The 27,468-nt window shown below is 41.3% G+C and overlaps 1 protein-coding gene across 1 annotated transcript; it reads right to left on the reverse strand.

The window, feature by feature from the left end:
- Positions 1-630: 630 nt before the first annotated feature.
- cnot6l (CCR4-NOT transcription complex, subunit 6-like) lies at positions 631-25,801 on the reverse strand. Its single transcript, XM_026186650.1, has 12 exons — positions 25,620-25,801; positions 21,865-21,986; positions 21,439-21,625; positions 21,004-21,089; positions 18,344-18,433; positions 18,107-18,175; positions 17,201-17,358; positions 15,493-15,647; positions 13,810-13,961; positions 10,975-11,202; positions 10,381-10,583; positions 631-5,872 (listed from the first exon to the last, which is right to left on the reverse strand). The coding sequence occupies exons 2-12, from the start codon at positions 21,974-21,976 to the stop codon at positions 5,651-5,653; spliced, it is 1,662 nt and encodes a 553-aa protein (XP_026042435.1). The 5' UTR covers positions 21,977-21,986; positions 25,620-25,801; the 3' UTR covers positions 631-5,650.
- Positions 25,802-27,468: the final 1,667 nt, after the last annotated feature.

Raw genomic sequence — 27,468 nt, forward strand, 5'->3', positions numbered from 1 at the left:
CAGGATTTACATAAATCTATATAAATTAACATTGCGAGAAAATGAGTTCCCGTTTGAGAGCACTTTCACAGGATATTTGTGTATGTTAGATGAACATGTAATCTCTAAATTTTCTCAGATTAAATCACTTTTTACGTGTCTTGGAATCCTGTGTCTTGTGAAGTTTTCTACCAGAATCAAATTCGTGCATTTCCTTGATTTGAAATTTAAATTTTAGAAGCCAACAGGAATTCTACAAAGGAGAGATCTGCATTTCTCTCTTTTTTTGTCAGAGGAACTAAACAGAAATGACGTCGTCACCCACATTATTCTTTTCCTCTTTTTTTTTTTAAACATTTAAATGCCAAAAATGAGGCAAACTTTGGTTTTAGTAAGAGCTGTTCACCACAGCTGAACGTTTTCCAATCAGGGGAAGCTGACTGGGTGCTTCCTCCTGCCTGCGGTGGACGCTTGTTGGACTGGAAACCAGTGTGGTGAAGAACTGCATACCACCTTCATTAACTTCATTAACATTAACTTTAAAAACTCTCTCGAGAGCTAGACAGCTGTTGGTGACAGCTGGTGGCCTGAAGACGCACGCCCAGTTTTTATTCTCTTACCTCACATTACTAAAACAACAATGAAAGGCAGAAACTTTAAAAATACTTTAATTCATTTTGCAGAAATAACAGAATTGCATTTCTGGCTTTTGTCATTTATTTTAATTTTCTAAAATTCGGATTTGAAAAATGAAAGTTGCTCTTCAGCTTTGAAAATCTGTTGAGCTTCTGACTTTCTTAATTAATTCTTTCTTAATTAATTTTCCACAGTGAATTAAAGGAGACCGATTCTGCTTTTTCCTGTCTGTCTGCCATCTCTGTACTGATCCAATGTTCATGCTCAACATGGCCAAAGTCTGTAATAATGAGGTCAGAGTGTGTACAATACAAGTTCAGGCTTCAGACTGATGCAAACATCCTGTTTTCCTATTCTTGGGTCTATATGATGGCAGAGAAAGTGAATATACCTAATATGGTCATCTCAGGCACAGAAGCCCCGCCCACTTGCAGCTGATGAGGGGCACCCAATCAGTAGAAAACGGGCTTAAAGGGAGCTAAAATACCTGAGTTGCTGCATCAAGGCTAAACATGATGTAAATAAAGATTACCTTGAACTGCAATCCACCTGAAGATGCTCCAGAGTGGACTGGATTAGGACTAAGCATAATAGGTCCCCTTTAATCGATATAATGAACATACTCGTCCATAATGCCATTTTTCATTAGTTGTATTTCTTAAATTCTGTGTAGAGATTCTGCAGCGAGCTGGCCTACAGCCATAAAATTCAGAGTACAAACATGACAATGAAATTAAAACGTCTGCGTCTTTCCCCCAGTTACTATCACCAGGCATCGTATTCACCACCAAAGACTAATGGGCAGTAGCCGAGACAGTTTGAATTAACAGTGGAACAAAAATTAAAAATCAACTACAGCCAGACATCAAACATCAGGATTTCTACGTTCAGAAACTCCACGTGATGCTTGTGATGATCTTTGTCCTAGCAAGGAAACCACAAACAAGTGAGAGTGACCGTTTTACATAACGTAACAGAAACTGAAGGGAAAGAAAGTCCTGAATTCCTCCCACAATCTCACCACATGAAAAGTTGGCTTGGAGGGATGGAAGGATGGATCGAAGGGTGTTGGCTGGGCGATGGTGCTGGGTTAATCTCTGAGGGTCTTGGTCTCATGGGCAGTGTTGCTGTTGGAGAAACTGTACAAACTAGGCACATTGTTTGTAGAAAAAGTGTATGAGGTGCATCTACAGAGACAAAATTAACAAGTGAACTGCTTTCAGGTGATGACAGTTTGGTATTGTTGTGGAATAAATGCGAACGTAACTGGTGTTTAATGTGTGTGAAAGCAGAAATGACAGGAAAACAAAAGCAGCAAGTGAGGCTTTGAGATGACACTGGAGAAATAAAACCCATATAGACGAGCTGCTTTTAAACCTAGAATATTTATGGTTTTTCTCAAAAAATAAAAAAAAATGTTGGTAATACTGAGTAGTACAAAGTACTAATTGAAAGACTGCATGTTGGAGACAGAAAATGCCCGTAGTTCAAAAACAAGAGCTGGAAACAGAGACACGTCCGGTCTCTACAAGAGCATCAGAGACAAATGTGGAGGTGGTATTCACACGAGATCTTTAGAAGAAAATTACAACACCAAGTACACGTTTGAATTGTGAGAAAATTTTACGCCCCTTTATCAGGAGAATGGTACATTCCCCTCACAGATGTGAAAGACATGCCGTCATCAAAGACAGATTCATTTATGTACAGCTGTGGTACAAAAACCAGGAAATAAAAACCCTGTGAGGTTAGTTCAGGAGTGAAGTATAGGCCTCTAAATGCTCACCGGGATCGAATCCACCGAACCCAGAGGTGAACTCCTTAGCGTTAAATCATGTGCAACAGAAGGCCAGTAAAAGTGAAGAACCTGCGATTTAAAGCTGCAGCTACACGGTCACACGCCTTGCTGTGCCGACGCCACGTATCCCAGAATTATGGCTTTCAAACACAGGAAAAGCTTTGACTGGTTCAACTAATCCAGGTTTACTACACACTACAGTGCGAAATGTGCCAGATATGTTTATCACTAAGAGGCACATCTGCCTGCACAGACAGGACTGAGTGTCAACCATCCTGCTGCACCAGTTAAAATGTGTAGAAAAAGCTGGTTTTTAATATCAGATGTTTTGAATTCATTCTTTGAAATCAGATGGTTTCTGATTTAACTAAGCTTAACTTTTCTGTGTTCAGACCAGTGGTTCCCAATCTTTTAAACTTTTCCTGTTCCAGTGTAGAAATGAGGGAAAAAATAAGATAATAGGACACAATGTACATAGTAAGTATGTCCAAGGTTTCAAATAATGAAGTCAGCATATGTACATGAGCTACGTGAGCTTAAATCCCATGCTTCAGACTGCTCTGATGCTCTGCTTCAGACAGTTTTTATAACTCTCGTTTCTTTATGAGGCCAAATAGAGAGGAAGTGCCAAATAAGGTCATACTGGCACCTGCAGGTTTTGAGGGGCAACTAATCAGAAGAAATTTGACTTGAAGAGAAGGTGGAAGGGAGCTAAACAGCTGAGTGGTGACACTAAGATTCGTTTTTTTCTACTCTTAGGTCTGTATGAGGCCAAAAGATGGATATCCTTAATTTGGTCATCTGAGACACAGAGTCCCCACCTAGCTGCAGTTTCAGAGGGGCGGCCAATCAGAAGAAAGCTGACTTAAAGAGTGGGTGGTCTTAAACCAGGAAGAGTATGGGGCTGCACAGACACATTTAGATAGTTAGGTTTATTATTTTTGTCCTGGTTTTTAAATTTAATGGTATTTAATGAGGTGATATTTCTTGGCACCAACAGTGTCTGTTATGACAGATACAACAGAAGGGTTAAAACTCTCCTCTGTGCTGCTTTATGAACACTTTACATGTACTTTAATTTTCCTTGTTAATACGACCCCCCACTGGTCCACATGCCGTACTTTGAGAACCCAGGTCTGAATGAGAGAGGAGCTAAAACTGGTCGTTTCAAACAGAAGAGGAACTAAGAGGCTGCATTAAGGCCCAGTGTAAGATAAATAAGGATTATTCTGAACAGTAATCATACAAAGCTACTCTGGTAGATTGAGCTGGAAACACATAACATCCACTTTAATACAAGCCATGTCCACTTGTCTCAGTTTGCATAGCTGAATTGTGAGCAGTGTATTGACATTGAAAGAGTGATATTCTGTTTTAAGACTTTAACAGCTGACAGAAATCACACAACGAGTTAAAAAGGGCAGAGACTAGAGCAAAGTTCCCATAATAAACAGGATGCAGATTTTAGTGTGTGGATTTGCAGCTGCTGGTTTAATCGTGAGATTTCTTTGAGGAAAAACTCCAAAACATTTATGTTCCTCCCTCTCCATCTTAAAAAATAATTTCTCATTTTCTTTGTACTGGCACTGAAAACATGTAGTACTGACACCCAGTCCGATCCCTTATCATTCATCGCGTCAGCCTCTCTAAAGGCCTTAAAGCAAACTAAATTCTTATTCAATTAAAACTGACCAAATATGCTTTATTTGTTTCATCTAAAACTAGGACAAATGTGATTTTCCCAGGTTGGGAGTAAAAGTGCATCAGTATTTTATCAAAAATGCACAAAGACCTGGGACTTCTATAACGACACGATGAACAACAGCATATCCGTATGCAAACACATACATTACCTGTGCTTTTTCAGAACAGTAGCTTCCTGTTTGGTTTTGCTCGTACGACATGACTCTGAGAGTCTTTAGTGTGAAAGGTGCTGCTGGATGCATAGCATAGCCCTGAGTTACGACTTACAGAATAAAGAGCTATTCCTTCTAATCATCTGACACAAATACACAAAGTTTAGAGTCCACAGGGATCTGGCATTAATCGGCTCCGAGAACCAAATTCATAGCGAGCATTTTTAGTAAATACATTCAGCCTCTTGGTCATTAAACATTAAACGATATACGTTTTCTCTCTGGCACCGATAAATAAAGGTCTTATTACTGACGGAGGACATGTCACTTGCTGCGGGGGATTCTTTGGCCAGGCAGATCAGGGGTTTAAAAAAAAATCACAGCATGAAAAGCTCAAAACTGTGAAGCGGACTGTTTGTGGATGTCAGGAAAAAGGCAGTGTCTGAGCAAATCCGCCTGCAAGGCTTAGAAAAATATTCGAACAACTGATTGTTTTATTACTTCAGAGCTGCAGAGAACAAAAGCCTTTGCAAAAAGAAAACACTTTTATAAAAGACGTACCGCACCGAGGTAAAGTGAAAGAAATTCATACAATGCTGAGTGACATGGGCCTAATTCTAAACATGGATCCAGGATGACGCATACCTCCATGCTAAATAGCATTACTTTTAAAAAACACCCAGCTTGCACATTTTATCCTTAAAAATTTGCACCCATTTCCCCGCTTATTATCAAATTAGTTTTTTGAAACTCAAATAAGGACCTTTTTGCAAAACAATTACCAACAGAAACAATCCTTCTACATTCTCCTATAACATTCAAAAGGTTGAGGTTTTTCTTTTTGTAGTGTTGACCCCCCCCCGTTCAATTAAATACCTGTCAGTTAATCTGGGAGTGAAAGCAGCTTTCAGCTCTATAAACTGTGCAGCATTAATACGATCACGTGTCTGTACTCTAAAAATTTCACAGCTGTGTGAAATGATGCTTACGTTTGTGTAGCAGCTTTACCTTAAACAGTCGTTTGTATTAGTTTGTTATTGTAGAATCTTTAAGCGGCCATGATTACAACTAATCAAAAAAAACAAAAACAAAACAACAAAACAGACGTTGGGAAATACTTCATCCCAAGCCCAACATTTGGTATCAAGCCTTTTCAAGGGGAGAAAAGAAAAAAAATATACAGTGTGCAAAAACATAAAAAGGAGCAACACCCGGGGCAAATACTTCACTCCTTTTGGGGTTAGAGGCGGTCAGATGGTGTCCGAGTTTAACGTGAACTGTACAGGGTCCTGTATAAAGCTGGAGGGAGGAGGTGGGACAGTGTTTAAAAGGTGAGGTAAAAAGGGGTAGGCGGGGCGCTCTCTCTCATTCTCAGGGTGCACTACCTGTGGACCGGCAGGTGCAGCCCGTTGAGGGGGTTGAGCGGGTGGGGCAGGGGAGGGTGCAGCTCCAGCTGGGCCAGCAGGGAGAAGTGGTCCGAGGGGATGTGCGGGTGGGGGCAGCCCGTGATGTTGTTGTCTATGAGCCACTGGCTGTCGAGCGGTCCGAGCATGCCCAGGACGCTCATGTGGGTCTTGGAGAAGAAGATGTAGTCGATCACACCCTGCAGACACACAAACACCACCTGATGTTAACTCTGTGTGGGAGTCACTTAAAACAACACCAACCAATTTAATGATCCACTGCTTCCCCATTTCCATGGCAGCACATCCTCAATTTCTCGTGTTTTGGTGTCTCGCACCAAAGTTACAAATGGTCTGTATAGCGCTTTACTAGTCCCTAAGGACCCCAAAGCGCTTTACACATCCAGTCATCCACCCATTCACACACTGGTGATGGCAGCTACACTGTAGCCACAGCCACCCTGGGGCGCACTGACAGAGGCGAGGCCCTCTGACCACCACCAGCACGGGTGAAATGACTGTCCAAGCTGGGGCTCGAACCGGCAACCTTCCAATTACAAGGCGAACTCCCAACTCTTGAGCCACGATCGCCTCCTACAAGCAGAGGAGGCGAGGAAGAAAGCTTTTCTTGTTTCTCTAATGTGTGCCATCCATCTGTCTGTGACCTCAGCACACCTTGCATAATGCAACAGGAATGGAGAGGAGAGAGGAGGATGCAGGAGGAAATATCAGTGAGAATGCACAGGGAGCGTTTTTACCATCAGTATATAAAAGACACGTGGCCACAGCGAGGGGAGGAGACAATGACGCACAAATCAAAGAAAGGAGAAAAATCTGCTGTTTGTCATTCGTCCGTAAAACATTTGAATCTGCCGAGACTCGTACAGAAAGCCCGAGCTCTTTCTAACAACTGCGGAAAATGTTTAAAAAGGTCCAGTTGGTCTATTTTATTTACCCCTTTCCTCACTTTTCCACACATCACTTCCTGTCCTCTTTTCCTCATCACCGATTGGCTGTTGTGTTTCTTCTTTAATGACACCACCCTTTTCACTGAATCACAGAAAGGCCCTTTGGGTGACTTTTGGTTACTTGTTCTTATTACCTGCAGTTTAACCAATCACTTCATGACGTAAAGCCTAATCTAGTTTTTCTTTGCTTTTCAGAGTAAACATCATTTAGCACTGGAGTGCAACGTGGCAGGTTCCCCTCGATGATACAAATCTTTACCTCTGAGCCTCCCACTTAACAGGTTGCATAAAATAATTCAGGTTGTTGCTCAAACTTCCACGAGTGGACGAGTGCGAGTGTCGTGACTAGTAATGTTCTTGTTGATGCTGTGCTGAGATGTCCAAACTTAAGTGTTAATTGATATTGTGTTGTTTTTAATCTGTTTATTACATTTTTGTGTCATTTTATTTCACAATGAGAAGGAGCTGGTTTTGTTTTTTGCTTCTTTTATGAGTGTTTATAGAAAATCCCTGTTTCATGTAGAGCTCCAGTTTCTAATTTAGTTTCTAATGAATCTATTTTTTTTGCATGAACACATTAGCTCCTCAGATGAGTAATCAACGCTAAGAGAAGCAGCAATGAGTCAAGCTCGTTATTAGTATAAACATTAATCACCGAAAGTGTTGTTAGTGACTCCGTGGGATTCAGCCAGTGATATCGCCAGTGGGCAGAGACTAAAATTGTAAACAAGTAGATGAGTCTTACAGACGCAGGGTTAGTGAGAATGGCTCGTCTGCACTGTCTGAAGAGCTACATTAAAAAAAGTTGAGTCTGTGGAAGGTTTATTAATGGCTGGCCGTAGATGCCTCGTCTCAGAGGTATCACTGTGAGCTTTAGCTCCCTGTGGGTCTCCCCGTCACTGGCTGCCTAGGTCTCGCCCCCACTTGTAACCTCAGACATCCCCGTGTGGAGGCTGGAGGGACTAAACATTGCTCATGTGACGATTACAGTCAAAAACACCCACCAATCTGGGCTTAAATTCCCCAACAGAGAACTCACTGGAAAGTCTGTGCATGCATGCAAGCATACATATATATACATATATTTAAAAAAATAAGGTAATAAATAACTGTTAAATAACTGACGCCCCAATACTGAATAAATTAACCATTTGTGAGACAAGAAAAAGAGAGCAGAAAAAAAAGAAGAAAAGAATTTGATCGTGAACTGTCTGGCTCGATGACTCATTAGAAACCGAAGCTGAAATGATGTGACAAATCAAAACCGCGAGGCAGCTTTGCACGAAATAAAGCGAATACGAGTTTTTGCTGCGGAGCGCGCTGAAGGGTAAAAATCACGGCTCACAGGCCGCGATGTTCAAAGTTTTCCGTTCCCGCTGACAGCTCCCACTGCAAAACTCAGATATACAAAAGTGAAACACACAGCAACAGTATTTTTTTTTCTCGATTGAACTTAATGCCCACCTATAAGTCTGTGTAATTCACTCAGTGATACAGAGTTCCCAGCACCAAATTTAACGGAGGCAGTAACAAAAAAACCTCAGTACAAAAAACCAATTTGACAGAATTCATCGTTGACGTTAAATTTGTCGCTGTAACGCGTTCATCTACCCGACTGAACCTGCACCTGAAACAGCGACATTATCCACAATAAATATAGCAGGTAGTGATTTTCTGTATTTTAACGTGGCAGAGGCGACCAGGAATACCACATGTTTTCATATGCAGCCCTTTTGTCTTGATGACACCCTGTCGATGCGACGGCTACAGCGATCGACCAATGAAGGGTAACGGTCCATCTCTGGAAACATGCAAAGTACTCATTATGAGGCTGGAGGAGTAGCGGAGGCATGATTTGCCAGTTTATTAGCTGGGAAAAACCACTCGGTTAAGTTTAGGGACTAAACATTTCTTGTTTAGGTTTAGGGAAACATGGCCATCTGTTCCCTGACTCACAGGGTTATGGTATTAGTGTGACAGCTTCATAATGCCTGAAACCGCAAAGGTCACAAAGCACCAAAATGAGCCATGGCGGTGGTTTTTGATAAAATCAAGTGACACCTCAAGGATGAAAACGAGCTTTGCGCATCAGCATCCGTCCCAGTGTACATGGAGACTAATTTTATTCCTCTCTCTTACTTTATTTCTTCCTTTGGAAAGTCCGCGCTGCGAGGTGACACGCTTAAAAACTGTCAGCATCTGAGTGCAGCGAGGGTCTCCTCAAAACCACAGACCATCGACGTGTTTTACATGATAAAGACGCTTACAGCACAGTGAAAGTTTGAAAGTTCAAAACAGATACAAATTAAGATGGTGACAACAGGATGCGTAGGCTATACTGCAATTTGTAACGTGATATTACTCCACACCAGCGCCTGTTATAACATGCCCCAAAGATAGGATAAGCTTTATTAGTCCCACACGTGAGAAATTTGTTGTTACAGATGTCAGACAAATTCTTCAATTATCTGTGAGACGCACAGGCGGACAAAAAAAACAACAACAAAAAACAAAAAAACCTCATTTGTGCCTTTTAATTCCTGCACACATCAGTTTTTGTGTAGCGAGGAGGAAAATAGTGGATGTTAGTGAAAATATGAGCATTATTATTACTAGAGCAAGATGATAAAGTCAGGACAAAAACTAATGTCTATACACGGCGGCTCTAAAAACAGTATGCTAGCACTAAACTAGTAGCAAACATACCCAGACCCAGATCTTCAACAGTTAACAGTAGCAGTCAGACACAGCACTGTAGCTATTTGCACAGTATAAGCACAAGCTGCCATTCACACACTCACCGATACACTCATGCTTCTTCCTGCTTCTTCCATCTAAAGTTTGTACTGTTAACCGGAAATCATGCGTGACAATCAAGCTCATGTGGATTAATGAGAAACTGATGCAATGACCACTATTTCTTGGTAGCAGCTTCCTCTCCGATGGGGTCTCTCTGGTTCAGATGCGTGAGGTCCCCACCATGAATAATTGCTGCTTTGGAAAGGCTTTCTCAAGAATAAAGACACAATCATTACCTAACCCTGGCTTGCTTAACATGCAGAAACAAGACTAGCTGGCAGAGTGACTCACATTTCATGATAAATATGATCCAGTAATGTAAACCTTTACATTTAAAAAAGAAAGTAACTGGTAAGCATTTTTTTCATAAGTTGGGTAGCTTCTCTCTAAGTGAGCTCACTCTGTCTCACTTCACTTACAGAAACACATAAGCTGACTCACAAAAATCGGGCACGACCCACCAACCAACTTCCGCAGACCTACAACAGTGAACTCGTCAAGCTCAGTTGCTTTACTCAAACCAGGATAAGGTGAGCTGTCAGATCACTCAGTAGTAAAAGGGGAAAGAACATCTGCAGCGGGACATCTGTGTCCTCTCACAGAAGCTGATTAGAGCCAATGTGACTCACTGCACTCTTTGACCAAGTTATCACACAAACACAGAATGAATCTTGGCGTCCTGAAACGTGGGGCAGGGAACAGGGAACGTTTCGGGTGGGTGAAAACAACTCCCCCTCTAACTTTTCAGTCAGACACATTTGCAGGACCAGAAATTCCCGACCCTGCTCTACGCCCTCTCTGAGTCTGCTTCTTGAAGGTTTTTTCCTTCCACAGAGGACGTTTGGGGGTCTCGCTCAGCTTGACTTTTGACATTTTGGGCACTATATAAATTACTGTTACGGCTTCAAATGGAAACGAGTTTATTTGTGTTTTTGTTTTACCTTGAAGTCATATGTGTAGTTGGTGTAAGGCATCAGATTGCTGTCGTAGGCGCTCTTGAGCTGGAAGCTGTGTGTGATGCTTCCATCCGAGTTTCCGTTCTTGCCGTTGCAGTTGAAGTTGGTCAGACATTCGCTGTAGCGTAGCTCCTTAAAGTCCTTGTGGTTCTCGGCCACTCCTCCGTCGCTCAGATACTCCACCACACCTGCATCAAAGAGCAGGAACATTAGCGAGATATTAATCAGAACTTTATTTAATTATTAAATCCTTTAATTAAGGAAAAGAAACTCATGACATCATTCGTGGCTTTAAAGGGAAACTGATGATGGAAACCACGCTGGCAACAAACGAATATACAGACACTTTCCCATTGCCGGTAAAAACAAAGAAAAAACTAGATAATAAAATAAAATAACGAAGGTTCACATTTTTTAACATGGATAGGTCATTTTAATCAAGCTAAATCTATTTTTCTTTGTTATGTATTAATTGTGTCAAGTTATCAGGTGTCCAGAATGTATCAGGTGGGAACTTTAATCAGGTTTGGTTGATTTATATGGAACGACCCTGGTTCCTGATAAGTGACAGAGCCCTACCGGAGTCAGGCAGCGAGTTGAGGTCAGCGCACAGGACGATGGGGATTGAGGACGGGTCAGAGGTCGGCGATCCCGTTGCCACAGAGCCCGAGGCCCTCTCAGCAATGCTCTTTAACTCTGACAGGAACATCATGGTTTGGATCAACTTGACGTCCGAGTACTCGGGGTCCCAGTGCATGTGGGCGTTGGCTACCAGGATGAGCTGCCTCTCCTGAGGCGGCTTCATGCCTTAAAAAAAAAAAAAAAAAAAAAAAAAAAAAAATTCAAGTAGGGCTTTAATTAAAATTCCTTTAATTAAAATTTTGATTTACACATTATTAAAAAAGATCAAATGTAAAAAACAATCTTCTCATGCTCTTTTTAATTCACGTCCTTTTACTTCTATTAAAAGTTCAAATTCACTCCCCAACAGGTTCACATACATTTATATAAACTATAGTTCACTGTAGGGCTGTGCGATATGACCAAAATCTCATATCCCGATATAAGAATTCTATCGCCCGATAACGATATAAATCACAAAAATGTAACATTTTCTGTAAAATCTGTGAATCTCGGGTCGAGTGTTTTAACCGATGCATGAAACGATACATTTTTAGACACAAGTTGTAACAGCCGCCGTTTTCTTTGTGAGTATTTATTACACGGCGTGCTGCGGGGAAAAGCCTGTTCTAACGTTTGAGTCTAAGGTTTATTTTTTAGCACCGGCTGGCGGCTCTTTTTTACTTCTCATCCGTAAATAATCTGCTCTTTCACGTGATTCAGTTTATTTTGAAAAGTCTCAATAGGATGTTGAGCTTTATTGTGAAAGGTTTATGTGGAACATAAACAAGCGGACACGCGATGCTGTTACTGTAGTTTTTGCTAACCACAACGCATAAAAACAGGCGCTTGTCCGTCTGTAGTGTGGTTATATTAAATATAAGAGAAAGAGAGAACTTTAAGAAATTAATATAGCCACTACAGTGACCATCAAAACCATGAAAAAAATATTGCTGTAAACAGTTTATTTTGCGACACCACGAAACAAACGATAGTGTAAAATGAAACGATAGACGTTTTTATATCATCATCCGATATATATCGTTATATGAACAGCCCTAGTTCACTGAAATGTAATTAAAGACCAATACAAACTTAATGAAAAATACTTGATTCCCTTAAAGTTTAAAACAAAAAAAACCGTTGTCACCATTTGTACTCGATCATGTGACATCCTAAAAGTCTTCATAAAGAAGCCCTGAAAAGAAACTTTTTCCACAAGCAGCAACTTCCAGAAACAACGGCAGACAAGCCGAGAAGCTGCAGCTCCTGTTGTGGCCGCTTGAATAAGCAGCAACTTAACAGAAACTTAAAAGCAGAAATCAGCATTTTACAGCCCGACACAAAAACAACTTTTAATTTCCACATATAGTTTTCACATATGATCAACGAATTTTATTTATGCTTTTACGAACAAAAAGTTCTATGAATAAAGCCGTGAAAGATGCATATAAAAAGTACATGAGGAAAGAAATCAACTGACAATGATTCTAAATCTGAGTTGTGGTTTTTTCTTCACTTATTTTGAGAATAAGACTTTAAAATATATGAATTACACAATTCTACACACTTTTACTGTACAGACATTTATAGTTCCACAAAATTATACTGGGGAAAAAAACAGACGCTATGTAAGCAAAATAGTACATCACTTTCACTGACACATGAAAAAAAAAAAAAACTAAAAATAAAATAAATAGGATGTAAAAGTCCCCTGAACAAATCCTCATCGTGGTCTTATTTCAGATGCAGTAAACCACAGAACTATGAGGCAACTTCAGAAACTTAAAAGCGCTGACAGAGTAAAATATTTAAAAAGGAAGAGTGCGATATAGTGAGCATCAGTAAACCAGACAGGGAACGACCACAAACAGAAGTTTTACTGTAGCTCGCTGGGAGTGCAAATGGCCTGTGCCTGTCTCTCGCTGCAAACCTTAGTAAGTTAACTAACTAATTAAATACATATAAGCTTTAAAGCACTGATATTATGTGAGCATCATCAGCCACAGTGAGGCAAAACACCTTCAAACACACAATCTCCGTGGACACAACTACACTAAAACGCATTTTCCGTACGACGGCCCGGACCCAACAGCAGGACCTGTATCTGTGTGCAGGTAGATACGGGAGGAGCACTGCCAGCGCCCTACACGGTGACCTCCAGCGGGCAAGTTTCTGACAAACTGTCAGGAACAGACTCCATGAGAGTGGCGTGGAGGCCCGATGCGCAGCTCGACTGGGATCCCTGAAGTTTAACTCGCTTTGTGTTACACTGTGATAATCGAGTGTACCTTAATTAATTTTTTAACAGCGTATATTCTGTTCGGTTTACTTGTCTTTTAAACATTACATCTTTTCTTTCTCTCTTTCCATTTCCAGCCTTCGTTGTAACTTCTTAACTCTCTTTGTAAAGCACCCTGAAGCCTCTGATTAAAACCCAATTGTGACACCTTGTGGGAAAATACATTACTGCAGTTTTACTGTTTAATATTTTGGGCAAAAATAATTGTAGATCACAATTTTCAAGCTGAAAACCATCAGATTTAAAAAAAAAAAAAAATCTTGCTCTGTAACTACTGAGCTGTGTGCATATATCACATGTAAGTAATAACGCTGGTTTTATAACCTTCTAAATTTCCAAGTTACAGAGGCAGGCGAGTCAGTTTCACATGCATGGTTATGTTGTCATAGATAATTTGATAATATAACAGAGCTGAAGGCATTTTTGGGTCAGGAGAAAACAACTTGGAATTACCTAAACTGCTAAATTACAAAATGAAAGTCCTTTCTTACCCCCGGAGAACATGTCCTTATTGACCTCGAGCAGCACGGCCACCCCGATGTTGTCTTTGGTCATCACTCTGTTCAGCATGACCTCTGAACCCTCAGAGTTAGCCATGGCTACCTGATTGAACTCCACAGTGTGTTTCTGGATCAAAGTGAACCTGTGAGAGAATCAAACAAGCAGCAGAAATGTCCATGAGGGCTTTGAAAATGCACTAGTTCCATATGAAAAGTTTTTCCTCCTTTAAATCTGCTCCTCGTCCTTCATTTTTCCTGGCTCAGAGAGAACCAGGCTGGGCGACTACAAAGGAAAGTAAATGCAAACAGGCTGCGATGAGTCTGTGATGCAGTCTCCCTGTTGTTTGTGACCATTTCTAAATAGATCACATGAAAAATCATACATCATAAAACACAGCGAGCTGAGCTCCATCTATGGCAAAGATTACCCAAAAATGACATATTTATAGTAATAATATAATTATAATAATAAAATACATTTTATAGCTGAAACTGGAAAAAACAAAACAAAAACAAAACCCCAAAAAACAACTTGAGCTTAGATTTTAATAAGAGGAAATTTTTTTCTTTATGTAGAAAAACTTTTCATCAAATGTGTTCACACAGTTTCAAATCATCACGGCCAACATAAAGGCATGTTTTATAACGTGTAGGGATGGGTACCGGTATCCTGACATAAACGGTAGTAACCAGACCGAAAAGCAGCGCACATTTCGGTGCTTTATTTTTTCCTGAGCTGTGATACACTTTAGATTCTAGCCAATCATTTTACGTTTCCGAGGATAGTAGGCGGGTCCAGGTACGTACGTTCTTTTAGAGCAGAGCTACAGATTAAAAACTCCAAGAGGAAGCGGTCAAAAGTCTGGCTGTACTTCACAGCAAAAGAGGCAAACTCAGCAGCCTGCAACAAGTGCTTTAATGTGATACTGTGCAAAGGAGGTAACTCCTCGAATCTGATGAAACACCTGGTGATGCATAGCGCGCCGTATTTGATAGCTTGCTGCGAGACCTCACACCGAGCACATCTACTGCGGGTGTGGTGCCTGTTATCGGACCCGGAGTTAGCAACATCCCCCAAAAACCCGAAGAGCAGAGTCCTGGCCCCTAGCCCTGCCAGTGTAGCAGAAATGATGACGGATGATGATGCAGCAGCAGCCGTTCTTCTCTGCGCGAGTAGCTTAATGTTGTTCGTGTGTAATTTACATTGAGTAGGCTAACCACGTTATTACATTAATGCATGTGAGGTGAACTAGGTCGTAGTTACATGCGGCTGTCTTCTTGTTTGATGGCAGATACTCCCTTCACCCTGGCCAAAAAGGCTAAAATGACCAAAGAAAAAGTGGGAAACAGTTAAACATGAGAGGTTTTTGGACAAAGTTTGTGTTTTTTTCCATTGTTTAAGCACTGCTTCCAGCCAAGAGTGATGCCATAAATCCTCTATAGCTGCAGAAAAGGCTAACATTGTTATCTTTCTACAAAAAAAAAAAAACAAAAACCAGCTGAACATGAGAGGTTTTTGGACCAATTTTGTGTTCTTCATTCTTTAAGCACCGGTTCGAGCACCGTTTAAGCACCAGCACCGTTTCAAAAGTACCGGTTTGGTACTGGTATCGGATAAAACCTAAACGATACCCATCCCTAGTAACATGTATAAAATAAAGCTCTTAAACCCACTTCTCAGTCTTGAAGAACACGGCACAGCCGTCCACATGTTTCCTCTCCTGTTCTGAAACCAGTTTGGCACGAGATTTTGGACAGAAGTAGCCGTCATAGCCGCGCTCCTTTAGTGTTTCCAGAAACAACATGTAGTACTGCTCCGTCTCCACCTCCTGCAAAAAACACACAAGGTAAGAAAAGTCACGTAAAGGAGCAGATGAGATATACAGGGAACGCACACAACATTAAAACACTGACAGGTGAAGTGAACACCACTGAGGAAACCTTGTAAACTGGATAAGGAAGGGCTCAAAGTCATAACCAGGGTTCTTGTACTATTTAAAGATACACATCAGTGCTTTTAAGATCTAAGTAAATACAATTACTTGTGGCTACCAGTGTGGCCCCTCAGTCTCCGAGTAGATACAAGCTCTGAATTATCACATTCACAACTTTGGGGTGTCCACGCAACCTGCCCGGTGATGACGACACCCCATCAACTTTTCACGGTTGTGGGGTTAAAAACTAAGGATGAACATTCTGATTCCTTGATTTTCACTCATGACTGTAAGTGTACTTCACTCAAAAACGCCAGTGAAGTCAAAACGAGCAGTCAAAGCCGTCATGATTTACTAAAGAGATGAACGCTGGTATTTTTGCTGTGGCTTTATCGGAGGAAAAAACTTTGAAAGGATAATTAAATCACAGAAACATGATTTAAGAAGGCAAAATTTGCCATGTTTGATGAATGAAAGGGGAGTGCATCATAATGATTAAATGGTGCAGGTGGATGGCTCAGAGCTCTGTGTGCAGTGCATGAGTTTTAGCTCCATCCTGTTCCTCACGTCTCTCAGATCCATACAAGATTGAAACGGCTGCCAAAATCTAGAAATTATCGGTATGCATGTGGCACAGTCACTGTATCATTTTATTAATATGCAGCTTTGTCAGGGTCTGATGATAAATAGTGTTTTGTTTCTCTTCTGCATGTCCTGCAGGTTAGCTGTTACACAGATGGACTAGTTGGTAATATACAGCACTTCTCAGGGAAGTTTCCACTCAGTGGAAAATAAAGCCAGCTTTGTATGGGCAGGATTAATCAGTAACATCTACCTCTTTATCTTCAATACACAATGGCTCGGTTGTGCTGACAGGTGAACGCTGGATACTGTGGATTGATCCAAGCAGTTTACAGCAGCTCTGCACACAGTCTAATGATTAGAGCGGAGAATAGTCCGAAGAATAATAACAACCTTTGTTGACACGATTGTGGGGGAATCACCTCAGGGGACGGACAGATGGCTACAGAAGGCAATGGCGCCAATTAAAAATGTTAGAAAAAACACAGCCAGACAAAAGCAGGCTCATTTTAGTTCATCTTTATTGTTTTTGTTCAGATTTCGAAAGCATTTCTTTAACTGCAAAAATGGGTCCAATGCCTTGTGCACTGGAGAGCAGTCCGATCCCTGCCCTAGTGCATGAGGCTAAGAGGTGCTGGGAAGATGTAGCCTAGTTCACCTCAATCCACAGCACTGTGTCTGGATATACACATAGACAACCCCAATACTGATGTAACCAGATAACCATCTGAGTGGAAAGATATCCAAATTATTAAAAAATCTCTTTGTGTAAGGTACACTATGGCTCCACCACAAATACTAGTAATATGCCGCAAAACAGTTAGTGAGGAAGATTTAAAGTATCTTACAAGGTGGTCTAGCTTTACCTGTAGGCTGATGATGTCAGCATCACCGCTGGTGATTTCCTCCATGATTCCCTTCTTCCTGTACTCCCAGTTTAAGGCCCAGGATGGACAGTAACCATACAGCTGTCGCGTGGCATACTTGTCGCACAGCACGTTGTAGCACATAACCGTGAACACAGCTACAGGGAGACAGAAGTAAAGTTTGCTAAATTACTGAATCATCTGAGAAAAGACACACGACACATCTGACAGTTATGAATGTAGTTTACCACGAACAGCCTGAATAATTATTCCCCAAACTCAGAGTCAGAATACTTTATTAATCCCTAAGGAAATCATGTGGTTACAGTTGCTCCAAGACAATAACAGTAACAGACTGAACTAAATTAAATAACACAACATATTACAAAGTTTACAAAATATAAGAAACAGCTCTACAAATAGCTCAGAACGGATCATCAATGGACTTTGCTAATGCTAACTTTAAGAAATCTGAATGTTTATCTCAGTTTCAAATTTATGAGCCAGTTTCAGTTGAAGCTTTTTCTGTCAATCAACACAGCCATAAAGCTAACGTTAAGCCTTACCAGAATCCAAATGGGGAAGTTATTAAAAAAAAGAAATCTTCTCCAGGTACATCTGTTTTTCATCCCAGGCTGTAAAGGTGCTATTTAATGCTATAAAAATGCTGCTGGACAGTATGCAAGTTTTTATTTTATGCATGATATCAATTTTTACTGCAGCCATAAGAGTGATTATAGAAAATACCCACAGTGGCTTATCCAGATTTTCAGACGTACATAATAGTACTATAACACGGCATGCTGGGTAATGCTGGGCTTTACGGATAACCTAAAGAGCATAAGAAGCCATCAGCTCATAAACGACTCACTCCCAGTGCCACGTTACTATATGAAGGAAACTTACCGGTGGGGATCATTTGGTCTCGCTCTTTCAGGGTGATCCAAGGTCTTTGGGGGAGCTGCTCTGGGTGCACTGGAAAAACAGGCCGGGATTAGCGCTCATTTGTGCGTGACAGACACAGTGGTTTACCTGCTATGATATACCTGCAGCGCTGAGGTCTACAAAAAACTGTTTGATAAAATATGCATGAGTTCTGATAAACAGATGAGGGGTGAGGTCATGCGTTGCAGAGCCGTTTACCTGCTAGATTGTCGAGCATGTAGTTCAAAAGCTTTCTGGTTCCATCTGGCTCCTGGTACAAATTGAGGATGTCTTGGGACAAAGGATTTCCTGCAAATACGATAAGATAAGATAACTCGTTATTGTCATTGCACAGTCATACATAGTACAGTAGTACAATGAAATTGGAAAACTGTCCTACGTCGGCACTACATATAACACAACACGACACGACACATGACAACGCAACACAGTATATTAACTTAGTAATAAAAAAGAAGAATAAGTGTATTTGAATTGCACACTGTTATTATTGCATCTTGTTATAAATATAAATATTATTATTGTTACTGTTTTTATCGTTGTTACCTCCCCCCCAAAAAAGTCCAGGGCGGTAGCCAGTCAGGTCAGCTATTTGCATTGATCAGGGCTGTTGCCCTGTTGTAAAAGCTGTCCTTGAGTCTATTTGTTCGGGACCTCAGCAGCCTGAACCTCCTGCCAGACGGCAGCAGCTTAAACACCCGGTGTCCTGGGTGTGTGCAGTCCCGTAGGATGCTGCGTGCCCTCTTGAGACAGCGAGTGCTGTACAGGTCCTTCAGGGAGGGAAGAGGATGTCCAATGATTTTTTGGGCCATGTTGATGACCCTCTGGAGTGCCTTTCTGTGTGCTGTGGTGCAGCTGGAGAACCACACACCAATGCAATATGTCAGCACACTTTCAATGGAGCAGCGGTAGAAGACGGTCAGCAGCTCCTTCTTCAGGTCCATTTTTCTGAGGATTCTCAGAAAGTGGAGACGCTGTTGGGCCTTCTTTAAGACCGCAGAGGTGTTAGAGCTCCATTGGAGGTCTGTGTCTATGTGCACACCCAGAAACTTGAAACTGGAGACCCTTTCCACACACTCCCCGTTGATGCTGACAGGCTGCAGCTCAGACTTCCTCCTTCTGAAGTCAACTACCAGTTCTTGTGTCTTGGTGGTATTGAGGTCCAGGTTGTTATCTACACACCAATCTGACAGCCTCTGAACTTCAGCTCTGTATGCCGTCTCATCTCCCCCTGAGATGAAGTCTCTGATCCAGCGGCAGGTGGTAGAAGGAAGTCCGATTTCCAGCAGTTTATCTATTAGTCTGTCCGGGAGTATCGTATTGAAAGCAGAGCTAAAGTCAACAAAGAGCAGTCTGGTGTAACGGCCCTGCACTTCCAGGTGAGAGATGGTGGTGTGGAGCGTTGTAGCAATGGCATCTTCAGTTGATCTATTAGCTCTGTATGCGAACTGGAGCGGGTCGAGTGTGGGTGGCAAGCAGGACATGATGTGACGTCGGACCAGTTTCTCGAAGCACTTCATTATAACAGGTGTTAGAGCAACTGGTCGGTAGTCGTTGAGGCTGCTAATGTTAGTACGCTTTGGCAGTGGGGCAATTGTGGCCGACTTTAGGCACGGCGGGATGCAGGACTGGGACAGTGAAGTGTTGAAGATCTTGGTGAAGACCCCAGCCAGCTGGTCTGCACACTCTTTTAGGACCCTTGCGGTTACCCCATCTGATCCGGCGGCCTTCCTGGGGTTCACTGCCCTCCGTGTGCGCCTCACCTCATATTCCTGCACCATGAGGCTTGGGCTGCTGCTGCTGTCCGATGCTTTTGCTGCTGCCGCCTCTGGTCCCTTCACCTCAAAATGTGCAAAGACGTGGTTCAGCTCCTCCGCAAGCGCCGCGTTACCCTCAGTCAACGTGGTATTGCAAGGTTTGTAGTTGGTTAAGTGCTGAACTCCCTGCCATACCTGTCGTGAGTTGTTGTTGCTGAAGTGGTCTTCGATCAAATGAATCAGTTTTGGGTTTGTTTTTTTTGCTTTTTGTTTTGTTCTTTCTTCCTACCTTACAATTGGCCTTTGGGGGGAGGGACTAAATATATAAATACACAGTAAAAGCAATTAATCTGTGTCAGCTTATTGGAGTCTATGCGTTTGATGGCTATTTGTGACCATTAAATGTGCTTGAGTAAATGAACAACACTTTTAGCTCTCATTGAAACTCTTTGAGAGAAGCCAAAAACGTTTATACGAAGGAAAAAAAACTGTCTGCGCACTCTATTCAACAGCTACCATTACTGGAGAAATTCTCAGGTTTTTTTGGTAAGCAGCAGTGATTCAGTACTCTTATATCGCTTTTCCATTAGTACCTACTCGGGTGAGTCAGGTCGCACGACGCGGTTTTTCATTAGGTGATGGTACCTGGTACCTTTTAGCACCTACTCAACTGGGGTTCCAAGAGATCCCAGGTAATCCAAAATGCGACGTCAAGAGATCGCATGCCACCGATTGGGTAGTCAGTGGCGTCACTCTACGACTCATGAGAGCGTCTCCATCGTGAAAACCAAAACAGACATTATTGAAACCCAGCAACGAGCAACATGGCTACAAAAAACCCCCAAAAAGTCAGAGTCTTGACGCTCGCTTTTGTTGTAGCGCTCGTGTCGCATGCAAATGATGTCACGGGATGTTTGGCTGCGTTGCTATAATGACCCCACAAACATTAGGTGGTACTCGAATTGAATGGAAATCGAATACAGGCTAAGTGGTACCGTCTAGAGATGTGTGGAGCCGATCTGAGTAGGGACTAATGGAAAAAGGGCTTCAGACATTCATTTTTGTTGCTCCAAAATCGTAATAATGAAAAACAAAACTCACCTTTTAGCCCGAGGGTTTGTAACTGGAAAAGCCTTCCAAGTTCGTAAGGCAGAACTCGTAAAAGATTATTGTTTAAAAGCAATTCCCTGCAAGAAACGAGACAAAAACAGTGTTTTTTCTAACAGTTTGGTGATTCCTCATCATTGATGTATTTCTACTGGCATCAAAGCGTCGTCCACCACACATTCTTTTGTTGTCACATCTTCAGTCTCTGCTTGACAGCTTTGTTTTTGTTTGCGAGATGCTTTTATCACTCCCTCTCTTCATAATGTTCCCTGTGTTTTTAAACATTGTGTTTATCATGATCGCTTCTCTTCATTGCTTTGAGATGGCTCTACGTGCCATCCCTTCAGTGACTCTGAAGAATTCTTCGTTTTCAAGGCTAAATACGCACGTCTCCTTAAGTGAAGTTAGAAATACCAGCAGACAGCCTACCTGAGAGAGACCATGTTGCCCAGTTCGGCGGGCAGACTGCGGAGTTTATTGGACGACAGGTTCAGGTAGACCAGGTTGGGCAGCTTGGCGATGTCTGGCGGGATGCGGGTCAGGTTATTGTCATTGATGTGCAGCGCCGTGAGGTGGGTGAGTGTCCACAATGAGCTGCTCAGGCTCCTCACCCGCCCTGCATCCAAACACAGACATCAAGTCGAACATAAGAACAAAAGCACAATGTGGATGAGATGAGAAAAGTTAACTCTCGCGGATTAAAACACAGTATTTTGGCTCTGTCATGAGCTGAGATTTAAAATGTTTCCAACATTTTCAATGCTTCCTTCCTTTAGGAATAGTTTTAGATCTGAGCTTCAAGGCCTCATTTTATTTTTAATGGAAGCGGGCCCAGAGGGAGTGAGTGAGACTGACCAGATATCTCGAGCTCGGACCAGTGAGACTTCTTCCCACTTGCCGCCTCGTCGGCTGGCATGATGGTGTAACATCTGCGGGGATCTGGAGGATCATATTTTTCCTTTGGCATGCCTGTTAATCTGAAAGACACAGCAAGAACACGGCAGAGATGTGCTTTAACGTTCTGCACTACAAAGAGCAGGACAACGCTACCGACGAATAACAATAATAATATTATTTGATTTTAGAAAACAAATTCAAAGAAATTATTTTATAAATACTAAAAAGGACTCAAGAAAAACCACCTCCAGTTACAATAACACGATGATAAAATTGCCACTAATAATGATTATTAAAAAAAAAAAAGATATAAAAAAAAAAAACTCAGAATATATTTATAATCAAAACATTAGAACTGCATTTACATTAATAAATATATTTAATAGTATTAAAATGTTTTAAATGGATAAATAAAAAAATGATAATAATTAAAATAAAGAAAACAATTATAAGATTAACAATAATTCTACTTCTATACAATTGCAAAATATCGTATTAGTATAATATTTAGCAATTATAAGAACTGTATTTTTAAATAAAGTAATTAAAAAATAATACATCAATGTAAAAAAAATTAACATTTAGATTTAAGTTATTTTATATTAGATATCTGCACCTCACAAAATGAACCAATGTAAATTTAAATTAATGCCCATTTTGCAAAAATATGATGATGATACCACCATAATAAATAAAAAAGAAACTACCACTGTGATATAAACACATGCTTGTACCAGTCAGCTCTGCTGTCATCACCACTATGGTCAAAAGTTCAAAAGTACGCATTAATAAAAGAAACTCTATACGATATATCTATATATAGAGAAAGACTAACAGATAAAATAATATATTTTAAAAAACCAAATGATTAAAAACTTTTAAAGGAAAACGTCGCCTGTTTGCAATGGAACTGCGTTCTCTGGAAACAAACAGATCCACACTTCTTCTCACATACAGCAGTTTCTACCTTTATTAAAACCTTTTTCTTAAATACTCTGCAAAATATTTTCCCTCTCATTCACCCCACCCGCAGCAGTCAACCGTTTACCATCAGCAGCCTCAGAAAGCTTTTACCGGCACGTCGCTGCTAGAGATGATTTCCCACCTGTAGCATACCACAGTGTCTGGACCAACACGATGCCAAACCACAAAACCAGAGGGTGCACCTGGAGGAGAACTGGCAGCGACACAAAGAGCTGATACTCTGAAGTAACTCTCCCAGTAGGTTTTAAACTCAGCTGGAGACATTTTTGTGATAAAAGCATCAAATTTCTGATCTTTTAGCAGCTGACTGAAAGCGCTTTCCACCCTTTTGACCAAACAGGACGACAGCAGTCGGTTATTTAGAGCAACAATCAGACATTTACTCCAGGGTTTACCTTGCAGCCTCAAATCAAGATGCCAATCAAGAGAAAACACAACACAGTACTTAAGGCAAGTTTAAAGAAGGAGGTCTGTGAAGGCATTTATTGAATCACTGGTCTCCTGCTGTCTCCAACAAATAAAGGCTGAAATTTTGCCCTTTATTTTCTCTTGATCCCAGAAACAAAAAGAGAAAAATGTCCATTATGTTACATTTGGCTCTTGTTTAGTTTGAACAACAGTCCAAACCACAGTTTAGTATCATACACGTGAGGAAAAGGCATCGCATTTTAAAATCTGAAGCCTACAAATGTTTCTGGCTCATTTTACTTACATGCCAGATTTTATTTCTTTAAATTTCAAAGCTACGAAATACCCATGTTTTTAATATATGTCATCACATGTATCCATGGACCACTTGGCTTAAAAAAAAAAAAAATGATTCACAGAGATTTCCGTTTTGGAATCATCTCAAAGTTTGATTAAAATGGCTCAAAGTTCAGTTAAATACTCGCACTGAATTAAACAACAACTCCTGCAGGTTCTTCTCGGACACAACAACACTACAGTAACTGCTTGCAGAGTTAAATTCTTTATCTGGCTTCTGTGCTCACAAACAATAAACTCCCTTCCCTACAGACTCTGGCAGTTTTAGTTCACGCGAGGAGAAACAAATATTACCATAAGTGGCTGGTTAAAGCATAAGACAGGTCTCCTTTTTACATTTTCTAAACCAGGTGCTTCCCTAACCGCGGTTACTTCTGTGCCAAAATAATTTTCCAGTATAGCCTCCCGTCCCACATGGTGGCATGACCCTTCAGAGTTGAAACAAAACGCACTTTTTTTTTTTAGGTTTTCTCCAATGAATTAGCAGAAAACTTCAAAGTTCAAATATCCAGGGTGCCTTTTTTCTGTTCCTCTATGTCACTGACACGAAACTGATGCAGTTATGCATCACTACGGTGATGCATAGTTTAATTATGCACTGCAGAATTAAACTATGACATAACACATAACCCGATGTTCAAATTTATAGAAGCAAATATGTTGTAATAACACAAAATTTGGCTTTAGACTGTGACACTCTGACAGGTGTAAAAGGTGTAAAATAAATCTGCCTGCGGGGTATCTCCTGCACTTAGTAAGTTCTGGTGAGTAAATAAAGCCAAATTTCCATCCACCCCTGAATTTCCAGGGGCTGTCACTTGGTAAGATGTTCAAATTGTGAAGGTAACATTTTGTATAGCTTCATTAAATATACTATGCAATTAAAAGCAGCTGATTCTGAGGGGGTCAGATGGGACCTTTGGCTGATTTTATATGACCACATTACAATGCAAAACCCTGCCTAAATGAAACAAAAGTGTAGATAAACCCTGTTTTATTCTACTTTCATCCAGTTTCTGTTTTTGTGTCGGTTAACTAAAATGTTTTTGCACACTTAGTTTAGTTTCAGTTTGCTTTAATAACCTTGGCTGACCGCTGCTTGAAGCAGGAGCGTGCATGTTATTTAAACTCCGCTGCAGTCAGCAAAGCTATGCATGCACAACACTTGATAACTTTTGAGCAGCGTGTATGTCAACATGAAAAGTATGCAAAGCCGAAAAGGCGAAGGCGCAGGGCTATTATGCAGCAGCTGCCGTGAGGGTTGGCAGAGGGGAATAAGTTTGGAGAAGGACTTACATAACCTGTTTACACACTAATACCAGGTCACAAGTGAGCAGTGACAGATATAAAGCTTGCTGGCATCGATTCATATCACAAGCACATGGAGACAGGCACGAATCTGCAGCTCCAGCAGAGAGCCGTCACTCTATCACAAGCTGGAGGGGATTTCAATAGTTTAGGCTCCAGATGTTATCGCACACAACCAAAACAGTATGTCAAAAAACACCTTTCAGGGAGTGAGGAGTTCTTATTTATTTTATTTCATTTTTTTTAATACAGCGATTGCAACTGCTCCAACAGCTGAGTATCCAAACATAGCCATAATGTCAGAAGTGACACGGTCGGGCCCGTTCAGGAGGAGTTCAGCCCTCCAGCTGTCACACCTGACAGCGAGGTAAACACGCCCTCTGGCTGTGCACACGCCAAGATATTCCACAGCTCCGCATACTCAAACAGCTCCAACACTAAGCCCAAACACGGCTAAACCTGCAGCGCTCTCCGAGCACGCCGCTGGATTTGTTTGGCTAGCGGCTGTGAGGCGCGAGCCGCCCGTGCAGCCACCGAGGCGGACTGCGGGGGAGAGCACTTGGCACGAATACGAGCGGATTTAAGTGCTAAATTAAACCCGGGAGAGCACGGAGAAGGTGGCAGCAGCACAGAAACAAAGTGAGACCTGACATTACCTTCATTCGGGGGCGGTAGAAGACGGGTTATTGCGGGAATTGGCAGCGACATGCAGACGCGGCTGTTGAACCCGTTTAGACCCTGAACGTCTCGGAAACAGAGGGAAGAACAACAAACGCCGTTTCCGCTCGTGCTCGCACACACACACCGACCACGCACCCACCCAGGGCTTCTTCTTCCTCTTCTTCCTCTTGTTAACTTTGGTGCATTAGCGCCACCAACTGGTAGGGACTGGAGGCCACAATGTCGCTCAAAAAACAAAACTAAATAAATAAATAACTTCAAACCAGTTTTTATAACTAAATATGACCTGATAACTTTCATTTCTGAATTTCCATTGCAGTAAATCGATAAGATCTGTTTTAACTTTGATTACACTGAGTTTTTGGTTTTGGATCAGCTACCTTCTCTCACCTTCATATTTCTGACATATAACATGTTCCCTGGTTTCATCATTTCAACAATACTCCCATTGCAATTACCTGTTTGGTGTTTTCCTGCTATGAACGATTAATTGTTTTAACCACTGTGTCGTGAATTTGAGTCGTGATGTATCCCAGTCCTTTCTGTCATCCTCTCCTGTTTCTTCTTCTATTTTCTTTTCTTTTCCTGTAAAACCATCATCCTCTCGTTTCTCCCTTCCATAGCTTTTCCCAGTTTTCCTTCTTTGGCTGCCTCATTATACCTCCTTTGCAACCACATTTTTGCGGTAGCTGTGGCTCAGGAAGTAGAGCTAGTTCGAGGTTCGATCCCTGGCTGCTCTAGTCTGCATGCCAAAGTATCATTGGGCAAGATACGGAGCCCGAGTTGCTCCTGATGCATTCAGGAGTGTGAATGTGTGTGGATGTAAGACAGAAAAGCACCTAAATGTAAAAGAAAGTGTTTGCATGAATGTTTGTGAATGGGACATGTTGCACAAAGTGTGTGAGTGCTTGAGCAGAAAAGCACCACATAAGAACCAGTTCATTTGCCCTGTTATTTCCTTTTACTCCATAATGTGCTGATATCTATGAAAAGGTAACCATAAGCCCATCATACTGATTCTGCATAGCAACTGCTGAATCTCTGTTAGAGTGTCTGGTCTGCTGTCTGATTAACTGCAGTGTTACTGTACCTGCAACACTGCTGCTGGGCTGTTTAAAATGCACCTGTGCAAAGTCTTAAACCCTAAATGCAGGTAAACTTTAGGAAGATGTTTTTCCTCATTAGCACCAGGATGAGATGAACCTTGAATTGAAAAAATGATTTAACCCTGAAAATGATGGACCACCAGCATCATCAAACTTCATGGCAGTGACGTTACTGTATCCTCAGGCAGAAAAATCATGTCCTGTTTGAACACTAGATGTCAGCACGGGTCAAAAATATGTTTCTTATGAAAACTGACACTATAAATACACCAGAAATTATTCTTGTGAAGGGTAAAAATATCAGATGTACACTGAAACCATTATTGTACATCGGACTGACTCGAGAAAAACAAAAAACATTATTCACTGAGTGTTGCAACAGTTTCATCATAATCCGGAATAAATCACTTAAAAAACAGAAAGTCAGGGATCAAGTACTACAACTAAAAAACACTTCCCCTACGGTTAGAGACTTTTCACTGTGTAGAAACCTACACTGGAAAGCGGATGCGTGTTGTCATATTTTACCGCTTTTTTCTAATTTGATGGCTTGTTTTACATGCAAATATTATAGCTTCCAGTTGCTCAACAGTGTTAGATATTCTTTTTTAATGATGCTCCAAATGTTGTCACCTGGTGAAAGGTCTGGACTGCAGGCAGGTCTGTTCATCACCGGGACTCTTCTACTGTGTCGCCATGCTGTTGTACTCAGTAAGTG

Source organism: Astatotilapia calliptera, chromosome 12 (assembly GCF_900246225.1).
Source record: "Astatotilapia calliptera chromosome 12, fAstCal1.2, whole genome shotgun sequence".
NCBI classification, from domain to species: domain Eukaryota; kingdom Metazoa; phylum Chordata; class Actinopteri; order Cichliformes; family Cichlidae; genus Astatotilapia; species Astatotilapia calliptera.